At 41.5% G+C, this 14,407-nt stretch overlaps 1 protein-coding gene across 1 annotated transcript in view; it reads left to right on the plus strand.

Moving 5' to 3' along the window:
- ATP11A (ATPase phospholipid transporting 11A) overlaps nt 1-14,407 on the plus strand; it is a 177,036-nt gene that overhangs the window by 93,987 nt on the left and 68,642 nt on the right. Inside the window, exon 12 of the mRNA XM_083170799.1 lies at nt 180-377. Within this exon, the coding sequence (XP_083026925.1) occupies nt 180-377 (198 nt within the window). The remainder of the gene's footprint in view (nt 1-179; nt 378-14,407) is intronic.

The raw sequence follows: 14,407 nt of genomic DNA on the forward strand, positions 1-14,407 counted from the left end.
TTTCACTTTAGTGTATCCCACCTAAATCTGCAGATCATGTTAAAATAGGTTAATTAATTTGACTCCATTGTTTTTTTTTTATATGTTTATGCATTTGTGTTTAAAATCCATATATTGATGTTTCATTCTAGTAATGGTTTGTTCTACTTAAAATCAATGACGGTTTTGTGTCGTTTCAGTTTATCAGAGCATTAACCGACTTTCTGGCTTTCATGGTCCTTTTCAACTACATTATCCCTGTCTCTATGTACGTCACAGTGGAAATGCAGAAATTCTTGGGCTCTTATTTCCTCACGTGGGATGAGGAGATGTTTGATGAGACTACAGGAGAAGGCCCACTTGTGAACACATCAGATTTGAACGAAGAACTTGGACAGGTAAAATTGTTGCTTTTTAATGTTATATAATTACAGAAATATTGCATACTAATTTGGCAAGCTTTGAAATGTATGCAGAACACATTATGTACAAGAAACAAATAATATGGTACTGCCCCCAGTCCCACTGACAATGTAAATGCACACATTGATTAGCACTGTGTGCATTTACATACATACACCCTCCCCCAGGTTGCAGTTCGGAACCCCCCCCCCCCATCACCAAAATTAACATGATTAGGCTTGCACTTACAGGAATATTCTCTCACATGCACCCGCTGTCTCTGCTCCGGTTTCCAGGCTCTCCGAGCATCATGTGCACCTAGTGCAGGACAGGTGGAGACACTATGGCCCTTATTCTAGTTGACTCGGACGGATGAGTATTTCGGATGGCCACCGAGTGTTCTTAGCCCTGCCTACTATACGGATCGCTCACACCATCCGAGCGCAGTAAGACACCGAGCGAACGGACCGCGAGTGGATGTTTCATGTGAACAACTCCCCCATCCTCCGATGGTCGCCGACCATCGAATGATGGACCGAGCGGTCAGACCACTCAGACGTTTCTCCATGCGAAAGCAGGGATATGGGCGGGCAGTTGGCATCCGGCTATGTGATCTAGAAAAATGACAGAGCGCAAATTTATTTTAAACAAGTTGCGAATCTGCTGCTGTCCTTAAAAAAAGATACTACACCCCTTAAATTACAGACAAGCAAAACAAAAAAGAGAATAAAGACAGCGCTGATTCGGAATGTAATCTTAATAAAAATGTTATTACTAATAACAATGATTAATTGACACAAATCACCGGCCGGTAATAATCATAAAAAAAATATATAAAAATTGTGTGTGTGTGTGTGTGTGTGTATGTATGTGTGTGTGTGTGTGTGTGTGTGTGTGTGTGTGTGTATATATATATATATATATATATATATATATATATATATATATATATATATATATATATATATATATATATATATATATATATATATATATATATATAATGTAAAAATCACTCTATCCACTCAATGGGCGTTATTCTAGTTCACTCTTTCTGACAAAATCCTTCTTAGATGGACAAAACCATGTGCAATGCAGGGGGCAGATGTAAAATGTGCAGAGAGAATTAGATTTGGGTGAGTTATTTTGTTTCTGTGCAGAGTAAATACTGGCTGCTTTAATTTTACACTGCAATATAGATCTCACTTTGAAGTAAAACCCCACCCAAATCTAATTCTCTCTGCACAAGTTACATCTGCCCCACCTGCAGTGCACATGCTTTTGTCCATCTAAGAAGGATTTTGTCAGAAAGAGTGAACTAGAATAACCCCCAATGTGAGGTAATGCATGAGTTATTTTGTTAGTAAAGCATAGCAGAAGAAAACAACGGTTATGAATACTTTCTCTACTGAGGTTTAATTAGTCCGGGTTTTGATTTTTATTGCAATTCCTTTGTATGGAAGATGATTGTAATAAGCAGTAGTTTATTAGCTCTCTCACAGCTTGGTTGGTTAATAAATCAAGTGTTAGTAGCATGCATATTAGCCAGATTTGGCAGGGGAGTGTAAACTCAATCAATGCTGAGAAACAAATTTGATGCCTAAGCCCATAAGAGCTCTAACTTGCCAGTCTTCCCCTAGTACTGCGGTCTGGAACCGTGGGGTACCGGCTGCTGGTCCTTTGCCAAAGTTTATGCAGCCCTTCAGGGTTCTCTCCATGGGACAATCTCTGGGGTGGCAGAATGATTGGCAAGGTGATCGGCAGTGTACACAAAGTTCTTTTACGTATTTCTCCGCCTGTAGCTCGGCGGCTTCCTCAGAAAGGTGTATACTAATAAACTACTGACTGCTTATTACAATTATCTTCCATACAAAGGAATTACAATAAAAATCAAAACCCGGACTAATTAAGGACCAGCAGCCGGGACCCTATGGTTCCAGACAGCAGTACTACGGGAAGACTGGCAAGTTAGAGCTCTTATGGGCTCAGGCATCAAATTTGTTTCTCAGCATTGATTGAGTTTACACTCCCCTGCTAAATCTGGCTAATATGCATGCTACTAACACTTGATTCATTAACCAACCAAGCTGTGAGAGAGCTAATAAACTACTGACTGCTTATTACAATCATCTTCCATACAAAGAAATTACAATAAAAATCAAAACCTGGACTAATTAAACCTCAGTAGAGAAAGTATTCATAACAGTTGTTTTCTTCTGCTATGCTTTACTAACAAAATAACTCATGCATTACCTCACATTGAGTGGATAGAGTGATTTTTATATATATATTTTTTATATGTTTTTTATGATTATTGCCGGCCGGTGATTTCTGTAATTTATGTCAATTAATTGTTGTTATTAGTAATACATTTTTTATTAAGATTACATTCCGAATCAGCGCTGTCTTTATTCTCTTTTTTGTTTGGCTATGTCAGCTGTCTGCCCCCCCCCACACGTGCGTCACAGCCATACGTACGCCCAGTGTTTTTTATGGGAACGCCCATGAAACGCAGGGTGTACGCATATGGTAATGAGCCCAAACAGCCCTTCACAACCCTTTCCACCCCCTGCTCGGATTGTTCTTACCGATCGTTTTCTTACGGAATTCACGACGTATTCGGACGTGCGTGGCATTCGCACATGCGCAGAAACACTTCTGAACATGCGCAAACACAATACATCAGCTGTCCGGCCGAAAACACAGCCATCCGACTCAATCAGAATAAGGGCCTATCAGTGGACTGTGGGCCGGTGCTAGTGCAGGCTCCTGGCAGTAGCTGTCTGGATAAAGTTTGCTGACCACCTGCAGGTGCCTGGCAAACACAATGTATTCTGCACATATAAATGTGCTTTCCAGCTCTGCTCTATCTCTGGCATCGGTTGCAGCCTGGCCCCCTGGCATCTGCAGGGCCCTAAATGTGCATACGCCCAGTATGATCTAGTGTGCTCGCTCGTGCATTATCTAGCTAGTCTTAAATGTCCTGCTAGATAGTGTACTATTTTGTACCGTGTGTATGCACTATCCGTAGTACTATGTGTGCTCCTTCCAGTCGAATAGGAGGGAGCCGCTCGTATGAACATGTAACTCAATTCTGGTTAGAAAGCATACGATAGAACCGAAAAAGAAAGACAGACACATTAGATTTTTTTATCTGTACTCCTGTTTATTGAAGATGTCTATATAAGATATGTTTTATATAAAATAAATGTTTGATTATACATATAGACAACTTATCTTTTACACACTTTGTTATTTTAGTTGTAGACATATTCATTACTGATTGTACGCAAAAAGAAAATTGAAAATGTATGCATTGTACACTGTTACTCATTGATACCTTCTATTATTGTATTTCATTCTTTTCAATAAAAAATTATTGAAAAAAAAAAAGAAAGCATACGATAGTAAAGTGTAGTACAGCTGTGACATCATGTATTGTATACAATCTCTTATGGTGTGTAAACAACAAATCGTATGCTTTTGACAACCGGGACTTTCCGGGTAAATCGTATAAGATATCGTATGGTACATGAATTGTACAGTGTGTTTGCACCTTAAGCCCTGGCCTCTGTTGTTTTTTGGCAAAACCACCTCAGATTATCCCATTATCTCCAGCCCCATGAGATTTGAATCCTGTTAATGTATGTAATGGACTGGAATGTATTATCTATAATCCTGTGTGTTATTGGGACTCCAAAACATTTGCAATCTTGGGATTGGCTTCTCTAGTTGTATGTGTGGTGTGTAAAAATCTGTCCAACCATGGACTGGTTACTTCTGTATACATATTTGTGAATTTTACAAAAAGTATTTTTATATTGTACTAGTGAGCCCGCTCGCAGCAAAAGCTTTGAAAGCTAGTTTGCTACCTTCTGTGTTTGTGCATGTGTGAGAAAGAGATGTAGTCACTCTCTGCCAGCAGATAGCAGTGTTTCAGAGACTCACTGACACTATATATATATCTATATAGATATATATATCTATATAGATATATTATAGATATATATATAGATATATATATAGATATAGATATATAGATATATATATATAGATATATATATATAGATATATAGATATATTTATTTATATATATATATATATATATATATATATATATATATATATATATATATATATATATATATATATATATATATACAGAGAAAGTCTTTTGCGGTCCGGCACTCACGCTTTGCAGAGATTCTTATTGCCAGGTGCCTTCAGTTGCAAATGTGTAGATTGGAAAGAATTACAGCGGCACTCATGGGCTAGTGAAAAAGAATTGCTTCTTTTATTGTAGTATTTCTACGTTTCGGTCTGTCTCCAAACCGTCATCAGGAATGACCTGATGACGGTTTGAAGACAGACCGAAACGTAGAAATACTACAATAAAAGAAGCAATTCTTTTTCACTAGCCCATGAGTGCCGTTGTAATTCTTTCCAATATATATATATATATATATATATATATATATATATATATATATATATATATATATATATATATATATATATATATATATATATATATATATATATATATATATATATATGCAAATGGAGGGTTGACCCTGTAAGTGCTTCCAATACTATAAAGCATACTGCCTTTACAAAATCTCCACTGTTAGTGGGAGATGAAAACAAAGACCAAAAGAGAGATGTAGAGGGCGCTATTGAGATTCCCACCACCTTGTCGTGCTCAGATTTAGGCAAATAGACAATCGAACATTCTCAATGACATTTATTTAAAAACATTTATATGAAGCATTAGCAGATTAGAATTCTTTGGAACCGCATGGATAAACCCGACACGTTTCGTCTCCGAAGAGACTTCCTCAGGGGTACACAAGAATATGCGGTATGCTAGGTCTATGACCAATACCAGAATTTCTTTAAAATATCGGAGAAATCAGAAAGGGGTATGCACAAGTGAATCCTCCAACACCTTTTCAGAAGATATATATATATTACACAATATCTCCAGAGTTTGCGCTAGGTTAAGTTGGTCGCTTAGTAACACTAGATCTCCTACTAGAGAGATCCACAAAACAATATCCAAAACAATAGTGTTATGTAGCACCCTATGTACTTTATCAAGATACTTCCTGTCTTTCCTTAGTTTAACAGTACCATAATCAGTATACAACTTTTTCAAGTATAAAACATTTATTTAAAACAATTAAAACAAATAAATCAATTAAATCAGACTTTATCTTGGATTTGGATTTTTGACAAAGGTGTATTCCTTAGATTATGGATCACAACGGATACCCGACGCGTTTTGTCTCTTTGTGAGACTTCATCAGGGGTGAACAGTTTAATGTATAACAGATCTTCATAGATCTTTTATCAAGAAAACTCTTTAATCCGGTTTCTATGGGTTTTAATACCAACTGGTCCGATAGTAGGCCTAAGCCTTTTGCTGTAATTGGGAATTGAAGGCTACCCTTGTTTGATTATTATTCAGGTTTTTCAGGCTACCTAATAGTATAAGACCAATCGTGAATAGACTGTAATTTAGTCTCCTAATTTGATTTTTAAGGTGTAATTACATCCATACCATGTTAGGGGGTGAGCTATTCATAAGAATATGAGGTCCCCTTGTGGATCACAGGAATAAAGATATGGTCCGATATAAGACCTTGCGGGCTCCTGAAGGTGTGTGCTAATCCTGTACTAGTGGGGCTCCACAATCCAAATATACCCACAATAGTATTGCCAGGCGCCCTATGGTTTTTAAGTGGTGATTCCTGCCTCTCTAAGCTTTATAATTAATACACAATGAGTTTTAATCATAAAACAGTTATTAAAAGAAAACATTTAAAACACTTTTTCCATATCCAGTAGGGAAGCCAATCCCGGGGCATTTTTTCAATCCCGGAATTCGGGATTGGCTTCCCTAATGCAAAAACCCGGCCGCCCGCAATTTACTTACAGGTGCGGCCGGGCGGATGCAGCCTGGGTGGGTGGGTGGCATGATGCAGCCTAGGCGGGTGATTATACGGGGGTCAGCCTTGGTGGGTGGGTGGTCTCGGAGGCGGCGGGAAGTCAGTGAGGCGGAAGGTCAGCACGTCAGGCTTTTGTGTGGCCTGCGCAGCGTGACCTCTGACGTTGTAGCGCTGTGCAGAGCCGCACTGCCCGGGATGGGAGAAGCCGGGCAGCGTCTGAGCACTAGCTCAGATGCTGCCTGGCATTAGACTGCGCATGCACAGTCTATTCCCGAAATCCCGGTATTGAAATCCCAGCGTTTTAGGGGCCAAATCCCGGGATCCCGGGATTGGCCACCCTAATATCCAGTTCTTGTCAGAGGTGTAATTTTCACAAGATTAAGGATGAAACTTAAAACCAACGTGTTTCGTTGTGAGACTTCATCAGGGGTGTAAATGTTTTATACCAATCTACAGAAGTAAAATACAGTAGTAAGTATTCACAAATAGAGAGACAGAATACATATCTGAATAAAAATTCTTATCCTACAGTAAAATATGGGAACCAGGAACAAACAAGCGGAACAGTTATTATTATTATTATTATTATTATTATTATGGACGTCATTTGTCCATGGACCATGTCCATGTTTCACCCTTAATCTTGTGAAAATTACATCTCTGACAAGAACTGGATATGGAAAAAGTGTTTTAAATGTTTTATTTTTAAAACTCATTGTGTATCTATATAATAAGTTGAAGAGTCTGTGTGCGTGTGTGTGTGTGTGTGCGTGTCCGTCGCATTGCGGACACACCGTGGCACTCAGAGACACCAAATTTGGCAACAAGATACCTCTGGACCCGGTGGTGTGCACCTCGAAGCCGGTTTTGGGAAATTTCACTTCGAATTTTAAAAAACACCAAGTTTTAATTTTCCTTCATTGATGATCTGGGGAAAAGATCGACGATCTGGGAAACCGTGGACGAAGGAACAACTCCACACCTGATTTCATTGCTGTCATTGAGTATGACAGACACATTCTAACATTATGGTGAAGTTTTTCAACAATTAGGAAATAATTGAGGATATACATAGACCACACATAACACACACACACGTACACATTGTACACGCACACACACACACAGTACACCACATACGCACACATTTATACGTAGAGCACCTCACACACTTAAGCTGTGTACACACGGGGGAGATAGGGGCTGAAATCGCTGGAAACACACCGCATGCAGTACAATACAAATCCATACACACTACAACACACACCCAAAAACAGTACAACAAACACACAACTCCTGGCTTCAATCAATTCTATGGAGACGGACCACGATAAAATGGCCGCCCCATAAAGCAGACAGTTCTCTGAAACTGTTTGTGGTATGGGGGCGGCCATTTTATCGTGGTCCTTCTGCATAGAATTATTAATTGAAGCCTGGAGGGGAGCCGAGACGCGCAGACAGGTAAGCCTGCGGCGATGGGGGGGGGGGGGGCACCGGCAGCCGGGGTGGGGAGGGGGGGAGGCGCCCCGCCATTAACGCCGGGGTGGGGAGGCAGGCGGGGAGGGGGGGAGGCGCCCCCCCATTAACGGCGGGGGGGGGGCGCCCCAAACCAAGCTACGCCACTGAGAACACACACACTTAAACATTGCCAGGATATGCACAGCACACTACACACACATATATACGTAGCGCACCTCACAAACTTACACATTCGGCAGATATACACAACACAACACACCCACACATAACACACAACTCACAGGACAACACACACCAACATTCACTACAACACACACACAAAAACAGTACAATACACAGAACACACACTTAAACATTGCACAGATACACACACATAACATACCTCTAACAGCACAACACACACCCACATTCACCACACACACCCAAAAAACAGTACAACACACACAAAACACATATTTAAACTTTGCACAGATACACAAAGACACAACACACACATACTGTATATACATAGCACACCTCACACACTTACGCATTGGACAGATACATACAATATAACACACAAAACCACATAAATTACAACACACACACAAAAACAGTACAACACACACAAACACACAGAACACATAAAAAATAATTTGCCGTTTATTTAACAGTCTGTACCGGCAAATAAAAACTGTACCTAATGTACCATTTCTACTTTGTTCCCCATATCCGTCTCTCCAATCCTCCAGTTGCACTGAGAAATCTTTGTCCTGGCCAATGCACCCATTGATCAATACAAAGTGGGTACACTGCACTCACCCTGTTATTCAGTTGGATATCAGGCACTGCTCTGCCTTAAGGGTTTCCCAGACTCTTTTGGTTCATAGATAATGTTTGGTCGATGGGCATGAGTGCTGAATGCATTTGTTTGAATGTTATGAGTGTAAGAAGTTGAAGAATAAGACTGAGAGGAAGATTTGTCATGTTATAGTGTACAATTTACTCAATAAAATGTGAAAAAAATATGTGTACATAGAAGTACAATCAAGAAATAAAAGTAGGATTAAAAAAGAAATTATGATTCAAACTGATAATTGTTTGGATGGCGGTGGGTCGCGAAACAAATCTATAGGTGGAGGGGGTATGGATATTGTGGGCATAATTGGTCTTTGGTACACCTACAGGGGGTACCCAGATGATGAGAAATGTTCACTACAGTGTCACCGTAGGGGGTTTTTCAATTGGGGTTCAGGTGGTCTTTTAGGGACCCCTTTACAATTCCGTTGGTCTCTTCTCCTGGAGCCTATGGTCTCCCTCAGTGATTGACTATCATTAAGGGAGACTGTAAGCTCAAGGAGAAGAGACCTACAGGATTGTAAAGGGTCCCTAAAAAACCACCTGGACCCCAATTGGGAATCCTCCTATGGTGACAATGTGACCGCGACACTGTAGTGAAAATCCCATCAATTGAGGGCCCCATGTAGGTGTAACAAACACCAATTATGCCCACAATATCCATACCCCCACCTATAGATTTGTTTCACAACCCACCCCATCCAAACAATTATCAGTTTGAATCAGAACTTATTTTTTAATCCTAATTTCATTTCTTGATTGTACTTCTATGTACACTTACATTTTTTTCACGATGTATTGAGTAAATTGTACACTTTGTAACATGGCAATTCTGTTTCTCAGTCTCATTCTTCAACTTCTTACACTCAAACCTTATCAATGCACCCATTGATGATTGCGATGGCTGGGTCGGTGGATTGGCTCGGCGGGTGTAGGGAAGAATTTGGCCCATTGCACCCATTCCCAGTGGGGCATTACATGGTGCGGGTAGCGTGCGTCGCGTCATGACATCATGTGCCCAGGCCCGTGGACCTGCTCTCACACTCAGGGGCTGCCCCACTGTTTGGTAGAGATGCCCGGTGCATGTGCTTTACAGATCCCCAGACCTCAGAGACTGCTGCAGGTTCGGTGAGGGGAGTGGCAGTGGCAGGGAGCAGTGAATTTTTAATTAATTATGGTGGGGTAAGTAACGCCCACCCCAGTCCCTTTGCACTCAGCGCATGTAATTACACACCCTAGAAACTGTACAATTTGAAAGTATAGAAATGGAGGCGTGGCCACGTCCCTTTCTGATTTTGTACCGATTTCTGACCCTCAGATGTTGGAGGATATGTCATACAGTAGGTGCTAAATCTCAGGAGTGGATGTGGAATTCATCAACACATACAAGTTATCAACTCAGGAGCGTTGTGTTTCAAACAACAACACCACACCTGATTTCATTGCCTACATTGAGTATCAATGCAAACACATTCTAACATTATGGTGGAATCTATAACAAATTACAATCTTAGGTCTTTGGCACAGCATATTGTAAGATGACATTTTTCAGCAATTTTGGAAATAAAGAAACCCCAAGGGTTTCCCGGGCAACGCCGGGCGGCTCAGCTAGTGAATAATAAAGCTTAGAGAGACCGGAATCACCACTTAAATACCATAGGGCGCCTGGCAATATGGGTATGTATATGTGTGTCTATGTATAGATAGATAGATCTGCTCTAATATGAGTAGTTTTGCTGTAATTAGTGTACATCAATGTGAGCAGTTCGCAAATGATTTCACATATGTTTTCCAGTGTATATATAGCCACGTGAATGAAACCATCTGGTATTTATGTGCCATATTGTGCGTGATTTGTAAATATACAGGAACATTGCTATGAGAGGTGTGAGTGTATGGGTATAATTAGCACCTTCTGTTTCGAATGCTTCCAGTAATCTCAGTGGTGTTAATCACTTTTGCTGTTTATAATAGTAGGTTTTTCCATTTATAAACAATGGGTCCAGACAGTAATTACATACATTTCTGTATATTACAATTATGTAATATATTAATTGCTATGATCCAATGCATTAGGTGTGTAAATAATAGCAATGATGAAAGGCTAATCTACATGGATATTAACCCCTTCCCGACATTTGACGTATATATACGTCATGGCCGGGATGTACTTCCCGACACATGACGTATATATACGTCATGACTTCAAAGTGCCACTGCGTCTAGAGACGCAGTGACAGAGGGACGATGTCTGCTGTCCCTGCATGCCCAGGGGGGGCGGCGATGCCGCCCCACCGTCGGCGATCGCTGTGATTGGCTGTTCAATGTGAACAGCCATTCGCAGCGTTTTCCTGTGTTACCGGCGAATCAGACGCTCGGTAACACAGGTGTCAATCACCGCCGGGTGTGAGGGGGCATGAAGGGGTCATCGGTGACGACGACACCTCACCCCACCTGCCCCCAAGGCTGTGATTGGTCCGTCGGACCGACGGACCAATCACAGCCATGGCGCGCCATTTAAACTAACGGTGACTGCGCTGCAGACGCCATTCCGGTCTGGAATTGCGTGCAGAGCGGTCACCGGCCACTCTGTCGTGCTATACATACCTGAACCTTGCCTGATACTTACCTGATCACCGCTGGTAGCGTGCTGCCAGCAGCTGGATGCTTCCTGGATCTTGTGACTTCCTGTGTGCTGCTGCTGCAGTGTTATAGAGTCACAGATAGTGAGAGATAGTCAGAGATAGTGAGAGATAGTGAGAGATAGTGACAGAGAGTGATAGAGAGTGCTATATTTTGTGTCTGCTGCACCCCCTTTTGTGCTGATCACTATATCTGAGCTGATCAGCAACTTTTTGGGGGTGCAGAGGTTTTTTTTTTATATATATACCTGTCAGTTGCACCAAAGGTTGTGCTGCCTGTGCAACTGACTGCTGCCCCCCCTGCTGCCCCCCCTTTTGTGCTGATCAGTTTAAATTAATTAAGATCAGCAACTTTTTGGGGGTCCAGGTTTTTTTTTTTATATATATACCTGTCAGTTGCACCAAAGGTTGTGCTGCGTGTGCAACTGACTGCTGCCCCCCCTGCTGCCCCCCCCCCCTTTGTGCTGATCAGTTTAAATTAATTAATAAGCAACTTTTTGGGGGTCCAGGGTTTTTTTTTTTATATATACCCTGTCAGGTTGCACCCACAGTTGTGTGCCTGCTGCCCCTCACTGCTAATCAGTGTTGCATCACTGCATCACAGATCTGCAGTTTTTTTTTTTTTTGGAGAGTGCAGTGGGGTTTTGTTTTTACACCCACGTTGCTTTTGTGGGTGTCCTGTGGCCGCTGAGCGCTGATCAGTGACGTACAATCACTAAACAGCATTTTTGGCACAGGGTTGATATCATTTTTTTTCTGCAGTTTTTTTAAATTGTTTTTTTTTTTTGGAGAGTGCTGTGGTATATTTTTTTAAATTGTTTTTACACCCACGTTGCTTTTGTGGGTGTCCTGTTGCCTTTGACTTTGAGCGCTGTTCAGTGACGGACGTTACTGACCAACATCTGTGCTCAATTTTTGGCGCAGGACCTTTTTTTTTTTTTTTTTTTACCCCTTCAATTTTTTTTTTTTTTTATTGGGATCAAATTCCTGTATAAAGTATTTTTTTTTTCTGCACTACATACACACTACACACTACATACCCCCCGTGTTGAAATAAAGTTTGTACCCCCCCCCTACACTATACACGTGTTGAAACATTACACTTACAGAAACACAAAAATAAAAATGGCATCCCAAATGTCATCCCAAATGTCATCACAAATGTCATCCCAGTCATCCAGAAGAATGTATTCAGCGGAGGAGGCATATGCCATGCTTGCCTCTGACTCTGACACAGCCAGTGATGCAAGCGGGGAATTTGAAGGATTCGTCTTAAGCTCCTCTTCCTCCTCTGGTGATGAGGGACCCCTCAAAGACACCCCCGTAGAGCAGCTGAGACCCCCCCCCCCCAAATGATTGATCCCGTATGGACCCCACCACCAGACAATTTTGAGCCCCAGGTTCCTGAGTTTTTGGCCATCTCAGGAATCCAATTTGATTCCACAGGTCTCAGAGAAATTGACTTTTTCAAATTATTTTTCTCTGATGATTTTATAAATTTAATGGTGGACCAAAGTAATTTATATGCCCAGCAGTTTATTGCTCAAAACCCCACGTCATCATTTGCTAGGTGGACCCCTGTAGATGCAGTAGAGATGATGACGTTTTGGGGTCTGGTGTTACATATGGGCATAGTAAAAAAGCCAGAAATTAGGCAATATTGGAGTACAGATGTTCTGTACAGCACCCCACTTTACCGTATGGCCATGACTCAGACTCGTTTTGAGATAATACTTAAATTTTTACATTACACCGATAATGCACAGTGCCCACCCAGAGATGATCCCACCTTTGACCGGCTATTCAAAGTCAGGCCGGTCATTGATCATTTCAGTGCCAAATTTGCAGAGATGTACATCCCTGAAAAATTTATTTGTATCGACGAGTCCCTTATACATTTTAAAGGAAGGGTTAAATTCCGCCAGTACCTTCCCAGTAAGAGGGCAAGGTATGGCATAAAAATGTATAAACTGTTTGAAAGCACCTCAGGGTACACCCACAGGTTTAGGGTATATGAAGGGAAGGATTCAAGAATTGAACCGCCAGAATGCCCCCCCTCCCTCGTAGGTGTTAGTGGAAAAATTGTCTGGGATTTAGTGCACCCCTTCCTGGATAAAGGTTATCACCTCTATGTGGATAACTTTTACACTAGCATCCCCCTGTTTAAGGCCCTTGGTTCAAGAGGTACAGCAGCTTGCGGTACTGTGCGCAAGAACCAAAGAGGCCTCCCAAAAACGCACATTGCCCAAGTACTGAGAAGGGGTGAAAGCAGGGGAATATGCACCGAAAATATGTTGTTGGTCAAATATAAGGACAAGAGGGATGTCCTTATACTGACAACAATTCATGGAGACAGTACCACCTCCGTCCCTGTACGAGGTACCAGTACCCACACCTCAAAACCTAATTGTATCCTAGATTACAATAGGTACATGGGCGGAGTGGATCTTTCAGATCAGGTACTGAAGCCTTACAGTGCCCTGCGGAAAACAAAAATCTGGTACAAGAAGCTGGCCGTGTATATCATCCAGATGGCACTGTATAACGCTTACGTGCTATTCCGTTCTACCAGCCAGAGGGGGACATTTATGCACTTTCAAGAGGAAGTCATAAAGGGCCTAATATTTGGGAACCAGCAGGCAGAGGGCCCCAGTACTTCTAGTACTGGCCCCCGTATTGTACCAGGGCAGCATTTTCCTAACGAAATCCCCTCCACTGCAAGAAAGGGCAGGACACAAAAAAGGTGCAAAGTTTGCTATATTTATTTATTTATTTATTAACAGTTTCTTATATAGCGCACACAGATTCCGCAGCGCTTTACAGAGCATAGTTATAATCAAAAACACATAACAAATTACAGTACAAGACAGTTTCGGACAAGTACATGGTTAATATGGATAGGTGCACCAGGGGACAGGACACTGAAGCAATTATCAGGGTGGCAGAGGTTTATATATTCTAAGAAAGGCACATAAGGAGAGAGGGCCCTGCTCGTGAGAGCTTACATTCTAAAGGGGAGGGTTAGACAGACTGGGGTGACACAGAAGGCGAAGAAGTGAGCTTAGACAGGTTAGGTTGAGAGATTGTCAGGTTTTATGCAGGAGGGTGGGAAGAGGT

The sequence above is a fragment of the Crinia signifera genome, chromosome 2 (genome assembly GCF_055691185.1).
Source record: "Crinia signifera chromosome 2, ASM5569118v1, whole genome shotgun sequence".
Taxonomy (NCBI): Eukaryota; Metazoa; Chordata; class Amphibia; order Anura; family Myobatrachidae; genus Crinia; species Crinia signifera.